Source organism: Salvelinus sp. IW2-2015, linkage group LG1, assembly GCF_002910315.2.
Source record: "Salvelinus sp. IW2-2015 linkage group LG1, ASM291031v2, whole genome shotgun sequence".
Taxonomy (NCBI): domain Eukaryota; kingdom Metazoa; phylum Chordata; class Actinopteri; order Salmoniformes; family Salmonidae; genus Salvelinus; species Salvelinus sp. IW2-2015.
The window spans coordinates 19957227-19983982 of record NC_036838.1 but is presented as its reverse complement, the minus strand read 5'-3'; the positions used below and the strand labels follow the sequence as shown (position 1 = coordinate 19983982).

The window sequence follows — 26756 nt, the reverse complement described above, 5'->3', positions numbered from 1 at the left end:
TAAAATAAAATAGCGTATGTCTTGCCCGCAAATTAGTTGTTTTTTCAATACTGCCAGTGCGCTGATTGAGTTTGACACCCCTGGGCTAGCGTATTTATGTAGCTAGCTGTTTATTTAGCAAGCTAAAAACACGGAGCCTAATGTTAGCTATTTAACCTTTTTTCCCCCTTCATATCGTTTTTTGTTGGCTACAGCTAGAGATGCAGTTGTCATTTGGTTAGCTAGCAAGACATTTGAATCGCTTCGCTAGCTATGCTGAACTTGAACGACTTATCCACAGTTAGCATATCTCTTAGTTGTCAATCAAATGTATTTGGCATCGATCACATGGGCGGGCAGGCATGTTCTCATTCAGTTGTCAAAARATGGGTTGGGACAAGTATGCATTTGTATTTATTATGGATCCCCATTAGCTGCTGCCAAGCTCTTCCTGGGGTCCGGCATTGGCAGGCAAGTTGCAGAGGGACAAGCAGGCTACTATTCCCCATCGTTTATCAGTGCAATTTTGATGGCCAACTAGCTGAAAAAGTTTGAGAGGGTTTATCTAATGTTCCCTCATTAGATTTAGTCTCATCTCGCTCAGGCATTAGTTGTTGATCTTGTTGATGTGCTATATGCAACTGAGGGAAAGAGGGCCTACCTTTTTCATGGTTTTTTGATCAATAGGACTGTGAAGTTCCCAAATGTAAGAGGACTCCTYTGGTGTTTACATATTTGCAGAAATCCATTCAGATGTATTTTTTGGCAAATGCGTTCTAATGATCTAAAGTCACAATGTTGCTACTGCCTGTAAACACACAGTCCAGTTCAAAGTGAATTATGGCAGGCCCATATTACTTATTTGCATGTAGGCCTACTGTAGCTCTGATTGGCTATGGCGCACAGGTCTGCATAGACTCCGGTCCTGGACAAGACAGATTTTTTAAAATTCGGTTTTATTTACTGCAGTGTCAATTAATTGTCCAAACGCATGGCCGCTTTCCAACTCTATTGCTACAGAATTATCAGAAATGCCTTTCTACACGCATTCCCAAACATTCAATGAATTTATGAAAATGACCATATCTAAGTGCTTACAAAAAAGGTGTCATAGTCTTCCTGGGGGTCTATATAAACAGATTTGAATAAGATTTAATGTTGCAAAAACTCTGTCAGTTCCACTTTAACTCGAGCAGTTTTCCCCGTAAAGGCACCTGCATGCTTCCCAGCCAAAACAGCTTGGAACAGTTWGTTCATATATTATGAAGACATTTTGTGACGTTTTGGACTTCCAACAAAGGTTATTTCGGTTGTTCGGGCACATGTTTTTCTCGAGGCAAGCCGAAGTTGGCAGTAGAAGTCTTAAGCCCCTTCGGTGATTGGTCAACCATAGGGATTTGTCAATGAAGTGTCTCGTGTCATTCAATGAGAGACGACTTGCTTTCATGCACATTTTTTCACTTGAGAAATACTGCCCCAAACATCTTAGTTATATGTAAAATTGCACGACTAAGATATCATTGGCTAAAACGTATGATTTGACAGATTTCTTGAGTTATCTTATATTAATGATATTTTGAGGAAGTGTATACTGGCTACGGCATCTCAAAATGGACAYACAGTACTATTGGCACTTTTTTTCTTGTTTTTCAAGAGAAGGTCTTTTAAGGGAGTATGCTGACGCCATAAGCAAGTGGGTGTAATGACAATGGCTAGCTTAGCAGGTAGCTAGCTGGCCCAATATTGGACTAAAGGAGCCTAACGTTACTCCTTGTAGTCCATGGACCTTACATGTTCTGTTTAAAGGTGAATTGGCGCAGATACCTASTTAGCAGAGGTAGTCGACTGTCTWCTGTTTTCCGTAAACATGCGCTGTAACATGGAGATATGGTTGTGTGGGATCACTAACTAGAGGTCGACCGATTATGATTTTTCAACYCCGATACCGKTTATTGGAGGACCAAAGAAAGCCMATACCGATTAATCGGCCAATTAAAAAAWWWWWWWWWWWTTMMWAWWAWMYKKAWTWKKAKKARWKRMYAWMYAKKKRTWWTTWAAWTWAWWWWAKWKKWRKAWWAWWWRKAWTTWYSCRMYAAWWAAWWAWMYAAKKWMMTRKAWTTMGMTTWAAWWAWMSKAAAAKKAAYMMMTMGYYYAYYYAYMWAAAYMMSKAWWWMMMSCKWMMWAAAAAAGCTAACATTTAAGTTCCTTGCTCAGAACATGAGAACATATGAAAGCTGGTGGTTCCTTTTAACATGAGTCTTCAATATTCCCAGGTAAGAACTTTTAGGTTGTAGTTATTATAGGAATTATAGGACTATTTCTCTCTATACGATTTGTATTTCATATACCTTTGACTATTGGATGTTCTTATAGGCACTTTAGTATTGCCAGTGTAACAGTATAGCTTCCGTCCCTCTCCTCGCTCCTACCTGGGCTCGAACCAGGAACACATCGACAACAGCCACCCTCGAAGCATCGTTACCCATCGCTCCACTACTCCAAGTCTCAGAGCGAGTGACGTTTGAAACGCTATTAGCGCGCACCCCGCTAACTAGCTAGCCAATTCACATCGGTTACACCAACCTAATCTCGGGAGTTGATAGGCTTGAAGTCATAAACAGCGCAATGCTTGAAGTCATAAACAGCGCAATGCTTGAAGCATTGCGAAGAGCTGCTGGCGAAACACACGAAAGTGCTGTTTGAATGAATGCTTACGAGCTTGCTGGTGCCTACCATCGCTCAGTCAGACTGCTATATCAAATCATAGACTTAATTATAACATAATAACACACAGAAATACGAGCCTTAGGTCATTAATATGGTCGAATTCGGAAACTATAATCTCAAACAAAACGTTTATTCTTTCAGTGAAATACGGAACCGTTTCGTGTTTTATCTAACGGGTGGCATCCATAAGTCTAAATATTCCTGTTACATTGCACAACCTTCAATGTTATGTCATAATTACGTAAAATTCTGGCAAATTAGTTCGCAACGAGCCAGGCGGCCCAAACTGTTGCATATACCCTGATTCTGCGTGCAATGAACGCAAGAGAAGTGACACAATTTCACCTGGTTAACATTGCCTGCTAACCTGGATTTCTTTTAGCTAAATATGCAGGWTTAAAAATATATACTTCTGTGTATTGATTTTAAGAAAGGCATTGATGTTTATGATTAGGTACACGTTGGAGCAACGACAGTCCTTTTCCACGAATGTGCACCGCATCAATTATATGCAACGCAGGACATGCTAGATAAACTAGTAATATCATCAACCATGTGTAGTTAACTAGTGATTATGATTGATTGATTGTTTTTTTATAAGATAAGTTTAATGCTAGCTAGCAACTTACCTTGGCTTCTTACTGCATTCGCGTAACAGGTAGGCTCCTCGTGGAGTGCAATGTAAAGCAGGTGGTTAGAGCGTTAGACTAGTTAACCGTAAGGTTGCAAGATTGAATCCCCGAGCTGTCAAGGTAAAAATCTGTCGTTCTGCCCCTGAACAAGGCAGTTAACCCGCCGTAATTGAAAATAAGAATGTGTTCTTAACTGACTTGCCTAGTTAATAAAGGTGTGTAAAAAAAATATATATATATATCATAATAATAATCGGCCAAATCGGTGTCCAAAAATACCGATTTCCGATTGTTGTGAAAACTTGAAATCGGCCCTAATTAATCGGCCATTCCGATTAATCGGTCGACCTCTATCACTAACCCTATAAAGGTGTGTAGTAATTTAACCTTTTTTGAATCGCTGTTATGAAAGATCGCTATGTTCCTCGTTTCCAAAACCGTTTCAACTTTCAGAATGAGCGTTGGGTCTGTTAACAATACTGCCCCGGCCAAAAGATACTATCATCAATAGGCTCTAAAACCAGTTAGGGTCTACATATGGGTTAGTAACTAGCTAGTGAGCTTAATCTGTGTTGATAAATAGCTACAAACCATCTAATTCTAAATTGATTTGTGTAACTAGCTAGCTAGCTTTGGCATGATGGCTACATTGGCAAGGGGGCTAGCTAGCTTACTACATTCATTGGCAAGAATGACTCACTGGCTATACACTGAGTCGGTATTCATGTCATAAGAAGGAATTCCCCTCGACCACGCTCACAAATTGGGGACAACATTCTTTCCCATTAACCCCGATTGTAAAAGAGCAAACTTTGTTGTAGATTCTTAAAAATGTATACAATTATAAAACATGCAAAAAGCTGCTGTGGTGTAACCGGGTCAAAAATCCCGACCTACGGTGTGGAAGGGTGGGTAATTGTGGTGACCCGGTGTCCAAGTAGGCTACACATGGTTGTGTGTGTGTGGAAAACATTTCATCACAGGTAAGACATTTAACTTGTTTAGTATAGTCCGTTTGTAACTCGACTCACTACTTGTAGTCTGTCTGTGTTGGTCAGCTTCATTTTCTGGTTGGTAGCTAYTTAGCACTCACGTCGCTAACGTTAGCGCCATCATGAAAAGGGGCATGAGGGAAGCCCTACAATATTATGTTTTTCAAATTAGTGAGAACACTTGGGAGTGTTGAAATGTAGTGTTTTACTTAAATGTAGTTTTTGTAATTGACTACAAGCAGACAAGAGAATTGTATTTGAAAAATGTCAAGTGTTTGCTGTGAGCCAATGGGGTAACCACAAGTTGTTATCTGCACAGGCGGGCGGTGCCGCAAAGTTCTATTTAATACTGACTGGGCCTTGCCTTTAATTTCGTTTCAGATAATTCATATTAATGATACAATATCTTGCACATAGGCATGTTGGCTGTTTGCTAGGATTTAATAAAGCTACAGTAGCTAGTTGCCAGGATGAATAAAGCTCATAACTAACTAATACAATTCAAGTGTGCATTTATTGTATTTGTTGCTACTCATTGCACTGGTGCCAGCATCCATTGTAAACAGTGTGTGACCCACTGACTAGATACCAATTGTAAACGGGCTGTGATGCTGTGTAGTGTGTGAAAAGAATATCCTGACAGCTGGGATTTTCACAATTAAGCTGCCAGCCCTCATTTGTTTTTCTCAGTCTGCTTCAAACCAAAATAAACAGGCCAAACCTGCTCCATCAGAAGAGCTGGGTCCATTGAAACCCCTGGAACCAGTAGTCAACACATTTTGATGAGTGTGTTTCACACACGCCTAATGTACCTTCAGAAAGTATTCATACCCCTTGACTTATTCCACATTTTGTTGTTACACCCTGAATTCAAAATGTATTAAATATATTTTTTCCCTCAACCATCTACGTACATTTTCCCTCAACCATCTACGTACAAAACCCCATAATATTAGTGGGAACATGTTATGCAAATGTATTGACTAGTTAGTAAATTTGATTTCTGTATTTCATTTTCAATACATGTTAGAATCACCTTTTGGCAGCGATTTACAGCTGTGAGTCTTTCTGGGTAAGTCTAAGAGCTTTGCACAACAGAATTGTACAATATTTACACATTTTATTATTTTCAAATTTCTTCAAGCACTGTCAAGTTGGTTGTTGATCATAGCTGGACAGCTATGTTCAAGTCTTGCCAATAATTTTATTCAAAACTGTAACTAGGCCACTCAGAAACATTCAATGTCATCTTGGCAAGCAACTCCAGTGTACACTCCAGTGTATATTTGGCATTGTGTTTTCGGTTATTGTCCTGCTGAAAGGTGAATTCATCTCCCAGTGTCTGGGGTAAAGCAGACTGAACCAGGGGTTTGTCTAGGATTTTGCCTGTGCTTACCTTCATTCCGTTTATTTTTTCATCCTGAAAAACTCCCCAGTCCTTAACGATTACAAGCTTACCCATAACATGCTGCAGCCACTACTATGCTTGAAAATATGGAGAGTGGGGCCTCCCGGGTGGCGCAGTGGTCTAGGGCACTGCATCGCAGCGCTAGCTGTGCCACCAGAGACTCTGGGTTCGCGCTCTGTCGCAGCCGGCCGCGACCGGGAGGTCCGTGGGGCGACGCACAATGAGCCTAGCGTCGTCCGGGTTAGGGAGGGTTTGGCCGGCAGGGATATCCTTGTCTCATCTCGCACCAGCGACTCCTGTGGCGGGCCGGGCGCAGTGCGCGCTAACCAAGGTCGCCAGGTACACAGTGTTTCCTCCGACACATTGGTGCGGCTGGCTTCCGGGTTGGATGCGCGTTAAGAAGCAGTGCGGCTTGGTTGGGTTGTGTTTCGGAGGACGCATGGCTTTCGACCTTCGTCTCTCCCGAGCCCGTAGTTGTAGCGATGAGACAAGATAGTAATTACTAACAATTGGATACCACGAAATTGGGGAGAAAAAGGGTGTGAAAAGAAAAGAAAATATGGAGAGTGGGACATAGTAAGGTACTGCATTCCAGGACAAAAAGTTTGCTTTGTCACATTTTTTGCAGTATTACTTCTCTTGTTGCAAACAGGATACATGTTTTGGAATATTTATTTTAACTGTACAGACTTCATTTTCACTCTGTGAATTAGGTTAGTATTGTGGAGGAATTACAATGTTGTTGATCCATCCTCAGTCTTCCCGTATCACTGCAATTATACTCAGTAGCTGTTTTTGGCCTCATGGTGAAATCCTTCAGAAGGACGCCTGTGTCTTTGTAGTGACTGGGTGCATTGGTACACTATCCAAAGTGTAATTAATAACTTCATCATGCTCAAATGGATATTCAAGGTGTGCTTTTTTTTTTACCCATCTTTGTGAAGCATTGGAAAACCTCCCTGGTCTTTGTGGTTGAATCTGTGTTTGAAATTCGCTGCTCGACTGAGGGACCTTACAATTACCTGTATGTGTGGGGTACAGAAACAAGGTAGTCATTTAAAAAAAWATATATATAATGTTAAACATGATTATTGTAACTTATTATGTGACTAATTAAGCAATGGTTTACTCCTGTACTTATTTAGACTTGTCATATCATAGCAAAGGGGTTGAATATTTATTGACTCAGACTCTTTGTAAATAATTTCAAAAAACAATTCCACTTTGACATTATGGGATGTTGTGTGTACTAGGCGAGTGACACAATCTCAATTTAATCCATTTTAAATTCAGGCTGTAACACAGCAACATGTGGAAAAAGTCTTGAAGAAACAATCAAACTCAGTTTCTGCAAACAAACACCTACTTGTAATTTGAGTTGTAAAAGCACTTGTCTGTGATGCCCAGTTTGTTTTGGAACTTTGCAACTTAGTGGCGGTTAATATTCAGCGAGAGACCACTCCCTGTTTTAGAATGGGTGAGTTGGGCCAAGGCTCATCTGGCCCCACACACACACACACACACTATCAAGGCCCATTAGACACACACGCTGTTTCCTTATCATGGTCAGCGCAATGTTGCTCCCTTATCTGAAATGCTGCTGGACCAGAGCGATCCACAACAGAGGTTCAAATTGAGCAATTGTTTGTGCGCCGCTGTCGGCATGAAGGGCGGTTTGAGCCCTTTTCTAAACCAATTGGCTTATTTTCCTTTTTTCAGAGAATGTCAATGGCAGTATGTGAAAACAATGCACTATAGTTTATCCAGCATTTCCATTAGCTCCATATGGATACTGTTTCTTTGTGGTTTGTGAACCAAGGGGATGGGCTGCTAGTAGTTAATCAAGTTTTTATATATATATATTTTTTATACCACTTTTTTCTCCCCAATTTTGTGGTATCCAATTGGTWGTTACATTCTTGTCTCACCGCTGCAACTCCCGTACGGACTCGGGAGAGGCGAAGGTGGAGAGCCGTGCGTCCTCCGAAACAATACCCAACCAAGCCGCAATGCTTCTTGACACAATGCCCACTTAACCCGCAAGCCAGCCGCACCAATGTGTCGTAGGAAACACCGTACACCTGGCCGCCGTGTTAGCGTGCACTGCACCCGGCCTGCAACAGGAGTCGCTAGTGTGCGGGGACAAGGAGTCAAACCCTCCCCTGACTCGGACGACGCTGGGCCAATTGTGCGCCTCCCCGTCGCGGCCGGCTGCGACAGAGCCAGGACTCAAACCCATAATCTCTAGTGTCACAGCTAGCGCCTTAGCCACTGCGCCACTCGGGACCCACAAATCAAGTTTAATGGACCGCGTGTAGTGAGCTATGGCTTCAAGTCATTACATCAGTCAGTGTCTTCAAAATGTACACTCTTTATCTTATGTAAGAGCTCTCCATCCACATGCTGTGTGTCTTAAATTGAGGACACTGGCTGATGTAATGACTTGAAGCCATATCCCACAAATATTATTATAATTTATTATTTTTCAACCTTTTTAACTAGGCAAGTCAATTAAGAACAAATTCTTATTTACATTGACGGCCTACCCCAACCAAACCCGGAAGACGCTGGGCTAATTGTGCGCCGCCCTATGGGACTCCCAATCACGGCCGGATGTGATAAAGCCTGGATTTGAACCAACGACCCTAGTGACGCCTCTCTCATTGCGATGCAGTGCCTTAGACCGCTCCGCCACTCGGGAGCCCTGACTTAAATTAGATTACAATTACTCCCATGCCTGGTCCCAATACAACCCCTAAACCTAATGTAATGTAAATGTAAATGTAAACCTGTCCCCTTAACCCTTCCTTAACCCTTCAGTTTTCAAAGACCTGGAGATACTCTGGATAGGTTTAAGCAATACACCAGTTGGAGCCATATTGGTTACACCCATCCAGACCTGGCCTGATCCCAGATCTGTTTGCGCTCTTGCCAATGTTTGGCATGACYGTTCAGCAAGGAGTTCTCAAAACAGCAGAAACAGACTGGCAACCACACTAATCCAGACCCCTCAGACTAGAAAACGCAGAAGGCAGGCAGGGATTAGGGGTTGTTTTTGGACAGTTCCCCTGTGATCATTTCACTTCAATGCAGTCCACTTATGTCTCAACTCTATCCCTTTCCAGCTAAGAAAAAGGGCAATAAGAAGGGGAAGACTCTGACCCTCACTGACTTCCTCGCAGAGGACAGTGGGAGTGGGGGCAACGCTCCACCACCGCAACCCAGCTACGCCAAGTCCACCAGCTGGGCTGATGAGACCGATGACATGGAAGGAGATGGTGAGGGACAACTTGATTCTTGATGAAGATTCATATGGGGGCACATCCAAAGGAACAAACTTTCCAGGGTTTCAGTATGCAATGTACAGGATGTCTCAGATCTGTGAAATGTCTTGTAAAGAGCTAACATGCTTCTCTGTCATGTTCCATTGGGAGTCATGTCTTGTTGTTTCACACAGTTTTTCTGTAATGTCTCACCTATCCATTGAAATCCATTTGTCTCTGGAAAAACAAATCCCTCTTTCTCTCCCTCAGTGTCCACCTCCTGGCACACAGGGGAGGACAGTTACCGGGCCCCCGCAATAGACCGTAACATCCTGCCCACAGCTCCACGGTCGTCCCGTGAGCCCGATGTGGACCGCTCACGCCTCCCCCGTAGCCCCCCCTACACTGCCTTCCTGGGCAACCTGCCTTACGACGTCTCAGAGGAATCTATCAAGGACTTCTTCCGGGGCCTAGCGGTATGTACTCAGCTGTGTTATCAAATGGGGACAAAAATATGTGTCGTGCTCAGTATGCACAAAGTGGCACAAAAGTGTTGGTCCTACCTAGAGCTGCACGATTTGGACAAACTATCTAATTGTGATTTTATTGGGCCCGATATTGTACTTGCGATAATGAATTGCGATTTTCAAAAACTTTGTTTAAGCAACTGTCACGGTAGAGAACATCTCTTCTAAAATGAGAACATATGAATGAATACATGCTGTGCTAACTGAATATAGAACCAATTGAAATAAATATTTTCCCAACATTGTTATAGGTTAGATATGATAATAGATTGGATTATTAAACCTACTGTACATATTAACAAACATAAATTGTAGTGTGATATAAGCTTAGCACTTAACATTAAGCTTATCAGTTCTTAAATAAACTAAGTTACTTATTTATTCAGGCAGCCATAGGCTGCAGATTGAATAGGAAGCTTATGAATCTGTAATTATGTTGTAAGTAGGCTTAATCGGTATTATAATTGAAATTATAAGTCAAAGTGCCTTAAAACGTAGCTTACTGATTTGATTGCAAGGTGCAGCTTTTGTCCAAAACATTGGAGTCTGGTCCGTACGCACTACCCTCTGTAGTGCCTTGCGGTCAGAGGCCAAGCAGTTGCCATACCAGGCAGTGATGCAACCATTCAGGATGCTCTCGATGGTACAGCTGTAGCATTTTTTAGGATCTGAGACTGAAAAGATTTGACATGGTACTCAGATCTTCAAAAAGTTTTACAGCTTCGCCATCGAGAGCATCCTGATAGGTTGCATCACTTCCTGTTATGGCAACTGCTCGACTTCTGACCGTAAGGCACTACAGAGGGTAGTGCGTACGGCCCAGTACATCGCTGGGGTCAGTGATGGCTTCCTGCCATCCTGGACCTCTATACCGGGCAGTGTCAGAGGAAGGCCCAAAAAATTGTCAGACTCCAGCCACCCTAGTCATAGACTGTTCTCTCTGCTACCGCACGGCAAGCAGGTACTGAAGCACCAAGTCTAGGTCCAAGAGGCTTCTAAACAGCTTCTACCCCCAAACCATAAGACTCCTGGACATCTAATCAAATGTCTACCCTGACTACTACCCCCCCCCCTTTCTACACTGCTGCTTCTCTGTTATCATCTGTGCATAGTCACTTTAATAACTCTACACGTACATATTACCTCGACACCGTTGCCCCCGCACATTGACTCTACCGGTACCATACCAACGATATATCCATTAATTTTATGTCACTGCAGTATTTCCCCTCTTCTGAGACTATGTCGTGGAGTTCCTCTCGCATTCACTCGTCTGTCTTATTTCTGACCTCAGACCAGTGCAGTTCTGTATCAGCCCTCTTTCACCTTCTCACTGGTCCACGTCTCCCCTCTGTTCTCAGATCAGTGCGGTGCGCTTGCCACGGGAGCCCAGTAACCCAGAGAGGCAGAAGGGCTTTGGCTACGCAGAGTTTGACGACGTGGACTCCCTCTTGAGGGCGCTGACTCTCAACGAGGAGGTAAGGAACGACACACTGAGGAGAGAAAGGYTTGAGGGTCTAAATTCGAGGTCCATGATTTAGGAACAATGAGATCAATGATGAGCATGATGAKCCACGTGTCTGTCTCTAATTAGGATTCATCACATATACATTTGATCATATCAATCACAACATCCATTCAGTATTGGTAATAGTTTGGGTTAGCTGACAATGTCACAAATTATGCGCACGCTTCAATGGGGCAGAAGTCTGAGTTGTGATTCTGGATAGCCACATAGCTACCAACAATGACAAACTGCCATGTGGGGAATCGTAAGTGACTCGTTTAATCTTGTTCTTGATACCATGTCTTGTTATGGCAMATTTCATGTCAATGCTAACCAACAACTGTAATGATGTATTTGAGACAAAAGTGCTCATTGTGCAATTATTATTTTTTCTTCAGTAAGAGACAAAATATAGTTTACATGTTGTCAARAATCTAAGCCTGTTTTGCCCCATAGTTGCGCATGCTCCGGTTTTGTTGCTTAACAACCAAACCTGTCTATAGTTTACTTCAAGGGACATACAGTTGAAGTCGYAAGTTTACATACACTTAGGTTGGAGTCATTAACTTGTTTTTCAACCACTCCACAAATTTCTTGTTAACAAACTATAGTTTTGGCAAGTCGGTTAGGACATCTACTTGTGCATGACACAAGTAATTTTTCCAACAATTGTTTACAGACAGATTATTTCACTTATAATTAGAGGTCGACCGATTATGATTTTTCAACGCCYATACCGATTATTGGAGGACCAAAAAAAAAGCCGATATCGATTAATCGGACGATTTTTATTTATTTGTAATAATGACAATTACAACAATACTGAATGAACACTTATTTAAATTAATATAATACATCAATAATATCAATTTAGCCTGAAATAAATAATGAAACATGTTCAATTTGGTTTAAATAATGCAAAAACAAAGTTTTGGAGAAGAAAGTAAAAGTGCAATATGTGCCATGTAAAAAAGCTAACATTTAAGTTCCTTGCTCAGAACATGAGAACATATGAAAGTTGGTGGTTCCTTTTAACATGTCTTCAATATTCCCAGGTAAGAAGTTTTAGGTTGTAGTTATTATAGTTATTATAGGACTATTTCTCTCTATACCATTTGTATTTCATATACCTTTGACTATGGATGTTCTTATAGGCACTTTAGTATTGCCAGTGTAACAGTATAGCTTACGTCCCTCTCCTCGCTCCTACCTGGGCTCGAACCAGGAAAACATCGACAGCCACCCTCGAAGCATCGTTAACCATCGCTCCACAAAAGCCGCGGCCCTTGCAGAGCAAGGGAACAACTACTCCAAGTCTCAAGAGCGAGTGACGTCACCGATTTGAAACGCTATTAGCGCGAACCCCGCTAACTAGCTAGCCATTCACATCGGTTACACCAGCCTAATCTTGGGAGTTGATAGGCTTGAAGTCATAAACAGCTCAATGCTTGAAGCATTGCGAAGAGCTGCTGGCAAATGCACGAAAGTGCTGTTTGAATGAATGCTTACGAGCCTGCTGCTGCCTACCATCGCTCAGTCAGACTGCTCTATCAAATATCAAATCATAGACTTAATTATAACATAATAACACACAGAAATACGAGCCTTAGGTCATTAATATGGTCGAATCCGGAAACTATCATTTCGAAAACAAAACATTTATTCTCAGTGAATACGGAACCGTTCCGTATTTTATCTAACGAGTGGCATCCCTAAGTCTAAATATTGCTGTTAACATTGTACAACCTTCAATGTTATGTCATTAATTACGACAATCCTGGCAAATAATTACGGTCTTTGTTAGGAATAAATGGACTATACACAGTTCGCAACGAGCCAGGCGGCCCAAACTGCGCTCCTATACCCTGACTGCTTGCACGGAACGCAAGAAAGTGACACAATTCCCCTAATTATAAGAAATTCATGTTAGTAGGCAATATTAACTAAATCTGCAGGTTTACAAATATATACTTGTACACTCTCAAAAAATTAAAGGGAACGCTAAAATAACACATCCTAGATCTGAATGAATGAAATATTCTTATTAAATACTTTTTCTTTACATAGTTGAATGTGCTGACAACAAAATCACACAAAAATGATCAATGGAAATCAAATTTATCAACCCATGGAGGTCTGGATTGGAGTCACACTCAAAATTAAAGTGGAAAACCACACTACAGGCTGATCCAACTTTGATGTAATGTCCTATAAAACAAGACAAAATGAGGCTCAGTAGTGTGTGTGGCCTCCACGTGCCTGTATGACCTCCCTACAACGCCTGGCATGCTCCTGATGAGGTGACGGATGGTCTCCTGAGGGATCTCCTCCCAGACCTGGACTAAAGCATCCGCCAACTCCTGGACAGTCTGTGGTTGCAACGTGCGTTGGTGGATGGAGCGAGACATGATGTCCCAGATGTGCTCAATTGGATTCAGGTCTGGGGAACGGGCGGGCCAGTCCATAGCATCAATGCCTTCCTCTTGCAGGAACTGCTGACACACTCCAGCCACATGAGGTCTAGCATTGTCTTGCATTAGGAGGAACCCAGGGCCAACCGCACCAGCATATGGTCTCACAAGGGTCTGAGGATCTCCATCTCGGTACCTAATGGCAGTCAGGCTACCTCTGGCGAGCACATGGAAGGCTGTGCGGCCCCCCCAAAGAAATGCCACCCACACCATGACTGACCCACGCTCAAACCGGTCATGCTGGAGGATGTTGCAGGCAGCAGAACGTTCTCCACGGCGTCTCCACACTCTCTTCACGTGCTCAGTGTGAACCTGCTTTCATCTGTGAGAGAGCACAGGCGCAGTGGCGAATTTTCTTATCTTGGTGATCTCTGGCAAATGCCAAACGTCCTGCACGGTGTTGGGCTGTAAGCACAACCCCCACCCTGTGGAGTCGGGCCCTCATACCACCCTCATGGAGTCTGTTTCTGACCGTTTGAGCAGACATGCACATTTGTGGCTACTGGAGGTCATTTTGCAGGGCTCTGGTAGTGCTCCTCCTTGCACAAAGGGAGGTAGCGGTCCTGCTGCTGGGTTGTTGCCCTCCTACGGCCTCCTCCACGGTCTCCTGATGTACTGGTCTGTCTCCTGGTAGCGCCTCCATGCTCTGGACACTACGCTGACAGACCACAGCAAACCTTCTTGCCACAGCTCGCATTGATGTGCCATCCTGGATGAGCTGCACTACCTGAGCCACTTGTGTGGGTTGTAGACTCCGTCTCATGCTACCAACTTAGAGTGAAAGCACCGCCAGCATTCAAAAGTGACCAAAACATCAGCCAGGAAGCATAGGAACTGAGAAGTGGTCTGTGGTCACCACCTGCAGAATCACTCCTTTTCTGGGGGTGTCTTGCTAATTGCCTATAATTTCCACCTTTTGTCTATTCCATTTGCACAACAGCATGTGAAATTTATTGTCAATCAGTGTTGCTTCCTAAGTGGACAGTTTGATTTCATAGAAGTGTGATTGACTTGGAGTTACATTGTGTTGTTTAAGTGTTCCCTTAWTTTTTTTGAGCAGTGTATATTGATTTTAAAGAAAGGCATTGATGTATATGGTAATGTTTGGTGCAATGCAGTGCTAAATCATCACCTGTTTGGCAAAGTAGGCTGTGATTCGATGAGAAATTAACAGGCACCGCATCGATTATATGCAGCGCAGGACACGCTAGATAAACTAGTAAATATCATCAACCATGTGTAGTTAACTAGTGATTATGTGAAGATTGATTGTTTTTTATAAGTTTAATGCTAGCTAGCAACTTATCTTGGCTTCTTGCTGCCCTCACGTAACAGGTAGTCAGCCTGCCACGCAGGCTCCTCGTGGAGTGCAATGTAAGGCACGTGGTTAGAGCGTTGGACTAGTAACCGGAAGGTTGCAAAAACGAATCCCCGAGCTGACAAAATAAAAATCTGTCATTCTGCCTCTGAACAAGGCAGTTAACCCACCGTTCCTAGGCCGTCATTGAAAATAAGAATGTGTTTTTAACTGACTTGCCTAGTTAAATAAAGGTGTGTGTAAAAAATAAATAATAATAATCGGCCAAATCGGTGTCCAAATATACCGATTTCCGATTGTTATGAAAACTTGAAATCGGCCCTAATTAATCGTCCATTCCGATTAATCGGTCGACCTCTACTTATAATTCACTGTATCACAATTCCAGTGGGTCAGAAGTTTGCATAKACTAAGTTGACTGTTCGAAAAGTGCAAATCAATCCSYGAACAACAGCAAAGGACCTTGTGAAGATGCTGGAGGAAACGGGTACAAAAGTATCTATATCCACAGTAAAACAAGTCCTATATCGACATAGCATGAAGAGGCCCGCTCAGGAAGAAAGAAGCCACTGCTCCAAAACCCAATTTAAAACAAGCCAGACTACAGGTTTGCAACTGAACATGGGACAAAGATCGTACTTTTTGTCCTCTGGTCTGATGAAACAAAAATAGAACTGTTTGGCCGTAATGACCATCGTTATGTTTGGAGGAAAAGGGGAGGCTTGCAAGCCGAACACCATCCCAGCCGTGAAGCACAGGGGTGCAGCATCTTGTTGTGGGGGTTTGCACGAGGGACGTGGTGCACTTCACAAAATAGATGGCATCATGAGGCAGGAAAATTATGTGGATATATTGAAGCAACATCTCAAGACCTCAGTCAGGAAGTTAAAGCTTGGTTGCAAATGGGTCTTCCAAATGGACAATACCCCAAGCATACTTCCAAAGTTGTGGCAATATGGCTTAAGGACAACAAAGTCAAGGTATTGGAGTGGCCATCACAAAGCCCTGACCTCAATCCCATAGAAAAGTTGTGGGCAGAACTGAAAAAGCGTGTGTGAGCAAGGAGGCATACAAACCTGACTCAGTTACACCAGCTCTGTCAGGAGGAATGGGCCAAAATTCACCCAACTTATTGTGGGAAGCTTGTGGAAGGCTGCCTGAAACGTTTGACCCAAGTTAAACAATTTAAAAGCAATGCTACCAAATACTAATTGAGTGCATGTAAACTTCTGACCCACTGGGAGTGTGAATAAATAAATAAAAGCTGAAATAAATTATTCTGACATTTCACATTCTTAAAATAAAGTGGTGATCCTAAGACATCATTTTTACTAGGATTAAATGTCAGTAATTGTGAAACTGAGTTTAAATGTATTTGGCTAAGGTGTATGTAAACTTCCYACTTCKACTGTAGTTAAAAATAAACAATGTGCTATAGATTTAGTAAAGTAGATAGAGCTTTCCATTAATCATTAGTGAAATTACTTTGAGTGCTCAAGACAAATATATGGAATTTAACTGTTAGTGACAGGTAAATTGTTTTCAATTTATCATGCTGGAACATGCTATTATGGAAAGGAGATTAGTTGGTCATTTAGGCCACTGTCTCTGAGCTTGTTTCCTGCCTCTGACATAATAGAACCTGGGAAACCGCAGGATCCGGGTGGATATTGCAGATCAGTCCAACGACAAAGGTAAGTTACACACAACTCATGACCTTCCTTCTGAATTAATGATGCACCGATTTAGTATTTTCAAAGGAGATTCTCAGTTGAAAATGCTTTTCAGTCCAGGACTTGGCTTAATCTGTGTCTTGCAAACCGTATGTGTCAGGAGGTCAATTGATGCACATTCCACATTTCCCTACCAGTGCCCGGCCAAAAAACACTGCTGAAGGCCATTGTAGCCCAAACTTCATCTGTTGTGGTGTACGAATAAAGCACTTGGGGGGAGCATTTACTGTGTGGGCTTTTATCATTTGATCCCTAACCTTGAATGGCCAGAGGGGAGAGACAATGGTCAGATGGGTGGACGAGACCGGATGGGCCGCATGGGAGACATGGCAGGCCCCGACAAGACAGACAGTGATGACTGGAGGGCCCGGCCTGCTGCAGACGCCGACGATGGACCCCCAAAGAGAGAGGAATCCGCCTTTGGTAAGAGTGTTTCCCTCTAAGCTAAAAGAGCCACATATCTATAGACTATATGAATGCACTCAGCAAGCTTATTTTAAAGCAGCCTGCTAAAATTGAGGGCAAAGCCTCACAGCTTAGCTTTTGCAAGCGTTTAAGCACGCTTTCTGGAGGGTTAAGTTTTGAAATCAGTGGAATTAGAGTATAATAGCTAAAGAGATGGCGAAAACACCTGTCTCCGGATTACATCTTCAAACTAAGGGCAAACGTGGCATTATTTATTTGCAACTATGTTCATTGTTGTTTTAACAAGCTAACGTTAGCTGTCTGGCTCGTTAGCTAACGTGACGTGTGTAATCTTACACGTTGTTTACCTAGCTCGGTTCATGTCTTAAGCTAAAGTGTACAACACACGTTGAATATMGCCGCTGTCAGCAAAAAAGCGTAATGAAATTGTTGCCAGCAGAGCTGGTTAGGCTGTTTCATGTTATCCAGAGGTAAACAAATCATCGGCCAGAGCGTCAAGTGTACGTTATGAACGCTCCGAGAGCGAAACAGGATGGGTGGGGCTAAAGCTTAAGAGGGTGTGAACGATGCTAAATGGGTGTAGATACCAAAACATTCAAAGGCAATTTTCTCAAAAGTGAGTTTACAAGTTTATCAACTTTCAAAGCAGAATGACTTTCCCATTGTCTACAATGCACTGTATGATATACCATTTTGTAGCTTTTAGTCTATACTTTTTCCCAATGTAAAAAAAATTAAAAAATGATTTCAAATTTTGCTACATAAGACCAAATCCAGGTGGTGAGTCACCGTTGTCTCAAAGCGTCATGCTACACTATTTATCTAAAATGTCAAGCACGCATGGGTATGTTTTATGCCATCCACATAGTTCCAGTTCTTATCTTGCACTGTGTGAAAAGAACTGCATCCTTTTGGCATTTTTTCTTAATAATTCTTGGATCTCAAGAGACTTGATTTGATTTGCATTTGTGTTACTTGATTTGCATTCCTTTCATAGTCCCATTAACGCTTTCGTTCCCTCTCAGGGTCACGCGACCGCTACGGAGACCGTGACGGGCTGCGAAGGGACAACGACCGCGGCTTCGGCGGCGACCGGGACCGCGGCTTTGGCGGCAGAGACCGCTATGACGACCGGGGAGGTGAGAACGGAGGTGAAACCATTGCTCAAAACTTAATGTATCGTCATCAAACTAGACCAGGTATTCCCAAACTGGGGGTACGTGCAATGCCGTCGGGGGTATGCCATATAAAAATGTGATTCGCCTTTCAAAAAATAAAATGTCTTCACATTTATATTTTCCAACATTTGGTTAGGTTTTTTTCTCTTTCACTGCCAAAAATACAATTAAACCATCTAGTGTTGAGCAAAATAACAACACAATGTCAAATACAGGTAGCCTGGTCAAATAATTAACATCCAATCACATTAACCGTTACTCTATCGGGAAACTTTAAGTCTTGTGCAGACATTTAGAAACGAAACATCCCAATTTGAAAAATAAGCCACGGAAGTTTGAGKGAGAGTTAATATTACTTTAGAGTAGTAAGACATGTATAAAAGCAACAGATACCATTTAATAAGAAGGGGCTAGAAGCGTCTTATATGGTGAGCTACCGAGTGGCTAGAACAGGCAAGCCCCATACTATTGTGGAGAACTTTATTCATCCATGAAGGGGGAAGGCAAAAAAAAAACTATACAGACAATGTCTTCATCAAACAACAGTAATTGTTTTGAAACAATTACTGCTTCGCATACATGACAGTAAATTATATGCGTTACAGCTTATAATGCGTTACAGTCAACAGACGTGGCGCGCCTGGTATATGTCCGTTACGTTTATGGGGGGGTCAATTAAGGAAGACATCCTCTTCTGGAAACCAGGACAACAGGAGAGGATTTTTTTWAAGTACTGGACAGCTTTGTGACATCAAATGGACTTTGGTGGTCAAGATGTGTTGGTATCTGTACTGATGGTGCAAAAGCCATGACAGGGAGACATAGTGGAGTGGTAAAGCGCGTGCAAGCAGTTGGTCCRGACACCAGTTGGGTACACTGCAGCATCCACTGAGAGGCTTTTGCTGCCAAGGGAATACCTGACAGCTTGGAAGATGTTTTGGACACTACAATGAAAATGGTTAACTTTGTTAAAGCAAGGCCCCTGAACTCTCGTGGATTTTCTGCATTATGCAATGATATGGGCAGCGACCATGTAATGCTTTTACAACATACAGAAGTGCGCTGGTTATCAAGGGGCAAAGTATTGACACTTTTTTWAAATTGAGAGATGAGCTTAAAGTTTTCTTTACTGGCTGTCATTTTTACTTGTCTAACCGCTTGCATGATGACTGACTAGTTTCTCACTCGACTGGCCTATCTGGGTGATGTTTTTTCTCACCTGAATCGTCTGAATGTAGGATTACAGGSACTCTCCGCAACTATATTCAATGTGCGGGACAAAATCGAGGCTATGATTTAAGAAGTTGGAGCTCTGTTCTTTCTGCATTAACAAGGACAACACACAGGTCTTTCCATCGTTGCGCAATTACGCAGGTACTTTCCCAAAATGGACTACACAAACAACTGGATTCATTATCCCTTTCATGCCCTGCCTCCAGTCCACTTACTGATATCTGAACTAGATAGAGGGTGGTACGCAGCTGGAGGTTGAATGTTTGAAGGGGTACGGGATTATAAAAAAGTTTGGGAACCACTGATCTAGTCTGCTGTATTTACTTTGTTATCCAGGTCCCTAATGCCTCCTGTATGATTATGAATATCAAGTAGGGTTGGGCGATTATTATGATATATCGAAGATAATTGACAGCCATTGTCGATGGTGACAACATCATGATGTGACATACGATGTATAGCCTATTTCAACTTGACTGGCACCACGCAGTAAAGTGCAAAATGTCTAGTCAGATTTAATTTATTTCTCTCAATGTCGGGTAACCTGGCCCATTTGGCCGAAGCCTTTCACATTTTTTATATCAGACTTAATTATTTCAAAAGGCAATTATTATTTAATTTTTTCCCCCTCTCCATTTGATGTGAATATGACTTCAGTTTTTATGCATGCTGGCTTTCTCCCGCTGCCTCRTGCCGTTCTACTTCATGACAAGGTTCACATAAGGTGCTTAAAGTAATTCTGTCAGGGGGGAGATTTTCGGCACAACACCGGCCCYAGACGAAGTCGTGGGCCGAACAGCCGTACCAATATATTCTCCAGACACCGGCTTCTCGGGCATTATCACTTAAATAGAGAACAGATTAACTAGGTAGCCAATTCAAAACCGATTTTGTACCCTGTTTAGATATTATTTGCATGTATTAATGTTTTCGTCATGTCCCCAAAAACGTTCCACTGACACTAACGAATAAGGCCATACAAAGTTGATATAACTTTTATGAACGATTCATCTGATTCATTTAAATGGTTCTTCTTGACGAGACAATTCACTTTGCCATTGTATTAGTTGGGATTCGATTCAATCGCTGTGAATCGAATCATGTGAATCAAAATAATAATTAGTGATTCGTGAACATTAGGAAAAAAGATTACATCTAGTCTTGTCTTGGATTATGTGCCTTAAATTTTTTCTTGATACTTCCATTTGATTTGGGCATCCAATGTATGGGACATTGCAACAATAGATGCTAGTCAGCCTGCAAAGTGTAAACATTTAAGGTAGCAAAGATATATATATATATGACAAATTTTATTGGCTTGCTTCAGCTGAATAAAAATATTTGTAAACTGCCATTTGACCTTTTGCTATATTGATTGAGCGAATTATTTAATTTGGCATCAAACGTATTTGGTTGTAATGTTTTACATCAAGGGTGGTCAACCATCCTCCAGGAAAGCTAATGTGTGTCACCTGTACAGGCTTTTATTCCAGTCCCCCTCTAACAAAATATTTTTTATTTTTAGAAATGAGCTGCTCAATCGTACCTTGATAAACTGTCTCTGTGTTTGAACAGGGCTTGATCAAAAGCCTGCGCACCCAGCAGGTCTCCAGGCTGAGGGTTGACCACATGTTTTATACAGTTGCCTAACAGGTATTTTACTTTGGGGGGCGGGGTTAAGTGCCTTGCTCAACAAGAAACAGGAGATGGTACATGTGATCAGAGAGCAGCCTCCCAGTGTCGATACCACATTGCACTTACTTTTTTTATACGTACATAGACGCTGCCAATTGTTGGTCATGGAAACTTCATTAAAAGTCAATCTATATGAACCCTGTATGTATCGGTATCTATGCAAGGACCGGTTTTGTTTTTTACTTTACCTTCTATAATGCTATTTCACTGTTTTGGTTTGTTAAATGTGATACGCCACTCCGGCGTGTGTAATGTCAGTTTTTATAGTTTGCTACTTACTCCGTTTGTCGTCTATTAGTTTGTGTGTGTTACTGTCTGCAAACAGCTTGTTTGTCATGAATATTCTGGAAAAGTTGTGRCTAAAATGGATCGTATTAGCTGCTAATTACTAGTTAGCCAGCTAACTCCCAATTGTTAAGGTAAGGGTTAAATCAGACTTTCCCAAACTCCACGAGGTGCAAAAGAGGGTAGTGCGTACAGCCCAGTACATCACTGGGCCAAGCTTCCTGCCATCCAGGACCTCTATACCAGGTGGTGTCAGAGGAAGGCCCTAAAATTTTCCAAGGACTCCAACACCCTAATCGTAGACTGTTCTCTCTACTACCGCACGGCAAGCAGTTCCCGGAGCACCAAGTCTAGSTCCAAAAGGCTTCTTAAACCCCCAAGCCATAATACTGCTGAACAGCTAATCGAATGGCTACCTGGACTATTCGCATTTTATACGCTACTGCTACTCGCTGTTTATTATCTATGCATAGTCACTTTACCCCTACCTACATTTACATATGAATTATGTAAATTACCTCGACAAACCTGTACTCCCGCACGGTACTGGTGTGCCCTGTATATAGCCTCTTTATTGTTACWAATTTTTTTMGAAACTTTAGTTTTTTTTGTAAATACTCTTATTTTTCTTAACTGCGTTATTGGTTAAGGGCTTGTAAGTAAGCATTTRACGGTAAGGTTTACACATGTTGTAAATGTGACAATTGGCACGTGACAAATAACATTTGATTTGAAGTGCAACGCTTTGTCAGAATTCTGACATGCTAGTCTTTTGGTCTTTTTGCGGTAAATCAGATGTCGTTGACCCTGCCACAATGTGCGATTCATGAGCTCCAGTTTTTCGACCTAAAGATAATGAAAAATGGTACAACACGTGAATTGTGCCAGTATCATTCCCCAAACTTGCACTGTGAGTGCTTGGCATTAGTCAAGTCCTTTTTTTGGAAGAGTTTTTAGATCCTGCAGTAATCTGCATTAATCTGACTGTGGTTGCTTGTGCTAAAATCAAGCAGTTTCTTAAATAGCTCCATTGTTTTTGGTTCTGTGAACAGCTTTAAAAAAAAATATATATATATTATTATTATTATTTTTTAAATTTTATCGCATTTTCTCCCGAATTTTTCGTGGTATCCAATCGCTAGTAATTACTATCTTGTCTCATCGCTACAACTCCCGTACGGGCTCGGGAGAGACGAAGGTCGAAAGCCATGCGTCCTCCGAAGCACAACCCAACCAAGCAGCACTGCTTCTTAACACAGCGCGCCTCCAACCCGGAAGTCAGCCGCACCAATGTGTCGGAGGAAACACCGTGCACCTGGCCCCCTTGGTTAGCGCGCACTGCGCCCGGCCGCCACAGGAGTTGCTGGAGCGCGATGAGACAAGGATATCCCTACCGGCCAAACCCTCCTAACCCGGACGACGCTAGCCCAATTGTGCGTCGCCCCACGGACCTCCCGGTCGCGGCCGGTTGCGACAGAGCTGGGCGCGAACCCAGAGACTCTGGTGGGCAGCTAGCACTGCGATGCAGTGCCCTAGACCACTGCGCCACCCGGGAGGCCATGTGAACAGCTTTTTAAGCAGCCATCACGTGTGTATTTGTGTGCCTTCATGAGATATACAGTACCAGTCAAAAGTTGGGACACACCTACTCATTCCAGGGTTTTTCTATATTTTTATTTTCTGCATTGTAGAATAAAAGTGAAGACATCAAAACTATGAAATAACAGKCATGGAATCATGTAGTAACCAAAAATGATTTTATATTTGAGATTCTTGATGACAGCTATGCACAATCTTGGCATTCTCTCAACCAGCTTCATGTGTTAGMCACCAGGAATGCATTACAATTAACAGGTGTGCCTTGTTAAAAGTACATTTCTGGAATTTCTTTCTTAAAAAATAGTAAAAATTAAGAAACCCTAGAATGAGTAAGTGTCCAAACTTTTGACTGTACCGTCTGTATATAACCCCATAACTAAACAGAATAAGTGCTTCCCTGTGTCGCCCTCATATTTCAGTTAGTCGCTTTATCAATAACACTGTCTAAGTCTTGGCGCTTGTACTCCCTCTACCGCAGCCTTTGGCTCTCGCAGGGATAGGGATGACGGCGGGCGACGTGCCTTCGGCAGTGGGTACCGCCGTGACGATGACTTTCAGAGTGGCGGAGGTGGTGGTAGCCGCTATGGGGCCCGGGATCGCTATGGCGGAGACCGGGAGGGCCGGTACGAGAGGCAGGACGAAGGGCGTGAGGAGAGAGGTGAGGGTAAGCTACCCTCAAATTACGCTCAATATTTTCTTTATTACAGTTTATTATTCTGTTATTCAACCCTATAACCATGTCCATCCTGATACCCCCACTGACACCACCCTTCCCTCAGGTCCCCTGCCTAGATCCCCTTTAAATAATTAGCAGTGTTATATTACATCACAATATGAACAGGTCTCCCTTGGGGATGTAGCCAAGGTTCAAATAATGGTTAAATATAGACAATGTAACCCATGTATCTCCCCATCCCCAACAACCAGGTGGTCCAACCGAGAGGCCCAAGTTGGTCCTGAAGCCGCGCGGCATGGCCGAGGAGCAGCAGGCCGGCAGCGGTGGGGCTCCCCCAGCTGCTCCGGCAGCCGCCCGCAGCTCTGGTCGAGCCTCCATCTTCGGAGCGGCCAAGCCCGTGGACACAGCGGCTAAGGAGCGGGAGGTGGAGGAGAAGCTCCAGAGGCAGCTGGAAGAGGACAAGTCCAAGGGCTTCGATAGGAAACCTCGCGACAGAGACAGGTGAGGGGTTGTGGGTATAGCAGGAAGCGGCAGAGCTGAATTGAGCGTGAGTCTAGCAGAATTCTTGAGTGATTTTATGGTAAGCAAAACACTATGCAAGGGCAACCTGGTGCAACATAAACAGCATGGCAATTGGCATTAAAACTCAGATTATGTGCCCGTATCGAATGTTTTCAGCTCTAAATTATTACACATTTTGTAAAAGCTACAGCAGCTGTTTATTGGTAATTTGGCCATGGGCCCTCTGGAAACAGCCTTTCCCTGAAGTGTGTGTGTGTTTATAAACTCCGCAAAAAAAGAAACGTTCTACAGACATGTGACTAACAGAAATGGAATAATGTGTCCCTGAACAAAGGGGGGTCAAAATCAAAAGTAACCGTCAGTATCTGGTGTGGCTACCAGCTGCATTAAGTACTGCAGTGCATCTCCTCCTCATGGACTGCACCAGATTTGCCAGTTCTTGCTGTGAGATGTCACCCCACTCTTCCACCAAGGCACATGCAAGATCCCGGACATTTCTGGGGGGAATGGCCCTAGCCCTCACCCTCCGATCCAACAGGTCCCAGACGTGCTCAATGGGATTGAGATCCGGGTGTGTTACGAGAGTAGCGTAAAGCTTGCACCATTGCCTGTTATGACAGCGAAATCACGCACAGAACGAGCAGATGGCTGGTGGCATTGTCATGCTGGAGGGTCATGTCAGGATGAGCCTGCAGGAAGGGTACCACATGAGGGAGGAGGATGTCTTCCCTGTAACGCACAGCGTTGAGATCGCCTGCAATGACAACGGGCTCAGTCCGATGATGCTGACACACGCCCCAGACCATGACGGACCCTCCACCTCCAAATCGATCCCGCTCCAGAGTACAGGCTTCTGTGTAACGTAATTCCTTTGACGATAAACGCAAATCCGACCATCGCCCCTGGTGAGACGAAACCGCGACTCGTCAGTGAAGAGCACTTTTTGCCAGTCCTGTCTGGTCCAGCGACGGTGGGTTTGTTCCCGTAGGCGGCGTTGTTGCCAGTGATGTCTGGTGAGGACCTGCCTTACAACAGGCCTACAAGCCCTCAGTCCAGCCTCTCTCAGCCTATTGCGGACAGTCTGAGCTCTGATGGAGGGATTGTGCGTTCCTGGTGTAATTCGGGTAGTTGTTGCCATCCTGTACCTGTCCCGCAGGAGTGATGTTCGGATGTACCGATCCTGTGTAGGTGTTACACGTGGTCTGCCACTGCGAGGACTTCTCCCTGTAGCGCCGTCTTAGGCGTTTCACAGTACGGACATTGCAATTTATTGCCCTGGCCACATCTGCAGTACTCATGCCTCCTTGCAGCATGCCTAAGGCACGTTCACACAGATGAGCAGGACCCTGGGGTCTTTCTGTGTTTTTCAGAGTCAGTAGAAAGGCCTCTTTAGTGTCCTAAGTTTTCATAACTGTGACCTTAATTGCCTACCGTCTGTAAGCTGTTAGTGTCTTAACGACCGTTTCACAGGTGCATGTTCATTAATTGTTTATGGTTCATTGAAAAAGCATGGGAAACAGTGTTTAAACTCTTTACAATAAGATCTGTGAAGTTATCTTTGAAAGACAGGGTCCTGAAAAATGGACGTTTATTTTCAAGTTTGGGCACCTACTTATTCAAGGGTTCTACATTGTAGAATAATAGTGAAGACATCACACTATGAAAAACACATATGGAATCATGTAGTAACCACAAAAGTGTTAAACAAATCAAAATATATTTATGTAAGAGCAAACCAGATGGGATGGCATATTCGCTGCAGAATGCTGTGGTACCGTGCTGGTTAAGTGTGCCTTGAATTCAAAATAAATCACTGACAGTGTCACCAGCAAAGCACCATCACACCTCAATGCTTCACGGCGGGAACCACACATGCAGAGATCATCCATTTACATACTCATCAACCAAATTTCCGTCGACCAGATTTCCGTCGGTCTAATGGCCATTGCTCATGTTTCTTGGCCCAAGCAAGTGTCTTCTTCTTATTGGTGTCCTTTAGTAGTGGTTTCTTTGCATGAATCAGGCCTTCATGGTCGAATTGCTGCAGTCTCCTCTGAACAGTTAATGTTGATGTCTGTTACTTGAACTCTGTGAAGCATTTATTTGGGCTGCAATCTGCAGTTAACTCTAATGAACTTAATCATTCTGCAGCAGAGGTAACTCTGGGTCTTCCTTTTCTGTGGCGGTCCTCATGAGAGCCAGTTTCATCATAGCGCTTGATGGTTTTTGCGACTGCACTTGAAGAAACTTTCAAAGTAATTGAAATGTTTCGCATTGACTGACCTTCATGTCTTAAAGTAATGATGGACTGTCATTTCTCTTTGCTTATTTGAGCTGTTCTTGCCATAAAATGGACTTGGTCTTTTACCAAATAGGGCTATCTTCTGTATACCACCCCTACCTTGTCACAACACAACTGATTGGCTCAAACGCATTAAGAAGGAAAGAAATTCCACAAATTAACTTTTAGGCAGGCACACGTGTTAATTGAAATGCATTCCAGGTGGCTACCTCTTGAAGCTGGTTGAGAGAATGCCAAGATTGTGCGCATAGCTGTCAAGGCAAAGGGTGGCTACTTTGAAGAA

At 43.1% G+C, this 26756-nt stretch overlaps 1 protein-coding gene across 6 annotated transcripts in view; it reads left to right on the top strand.

Moving 5' to 3' along the window:
• The window catches only part of LOC111962231 (eukaryotic translation initiation factor 4B), a 43322-nt gene that overhangs the window by 1491 nt on the left and 15075 nt on the right, over positions 1-26756 (top strand). For 3 of the 6 annotated variants that reach the window (XR_011478811.1, XM_023985163.2, XM_070442068.1), the window contains exons 2-9: positions 8864-9016; positions 9272-9477; positions 10890-11006; positions 16464-16518; positions 16828-16980; positions 18009-18134; positions 23452-23637; positions 23901-24150. Coding sequence is in view for 5 of the 6 variants with exons in the window: in XM_023985163.2 (XP_023840931.2) it covers positions 8864-9016; positions 9272-9477; positions 10890-11006; positions 16464-16518; positions 16828-16980; positions 18009-18134; positions 23452-23637; positions 23901-24150 (1246 nt within the window). In the remaining variant the exon portion in view is untranslated. The remainder of the gene's footprint in view (positions 1-8863; positions 9017-9271; positions 9478-10889; positions 11007-16463; positions 16519-16827; positions 16981-18008; positions 18135-23451; positions 23638-23900; positions 24151-26756) is intronic. The other 3 variants (XM_070442116.1, XM_023985179.2, XM_023985172.2) reach the window with 3 other exon arrangements.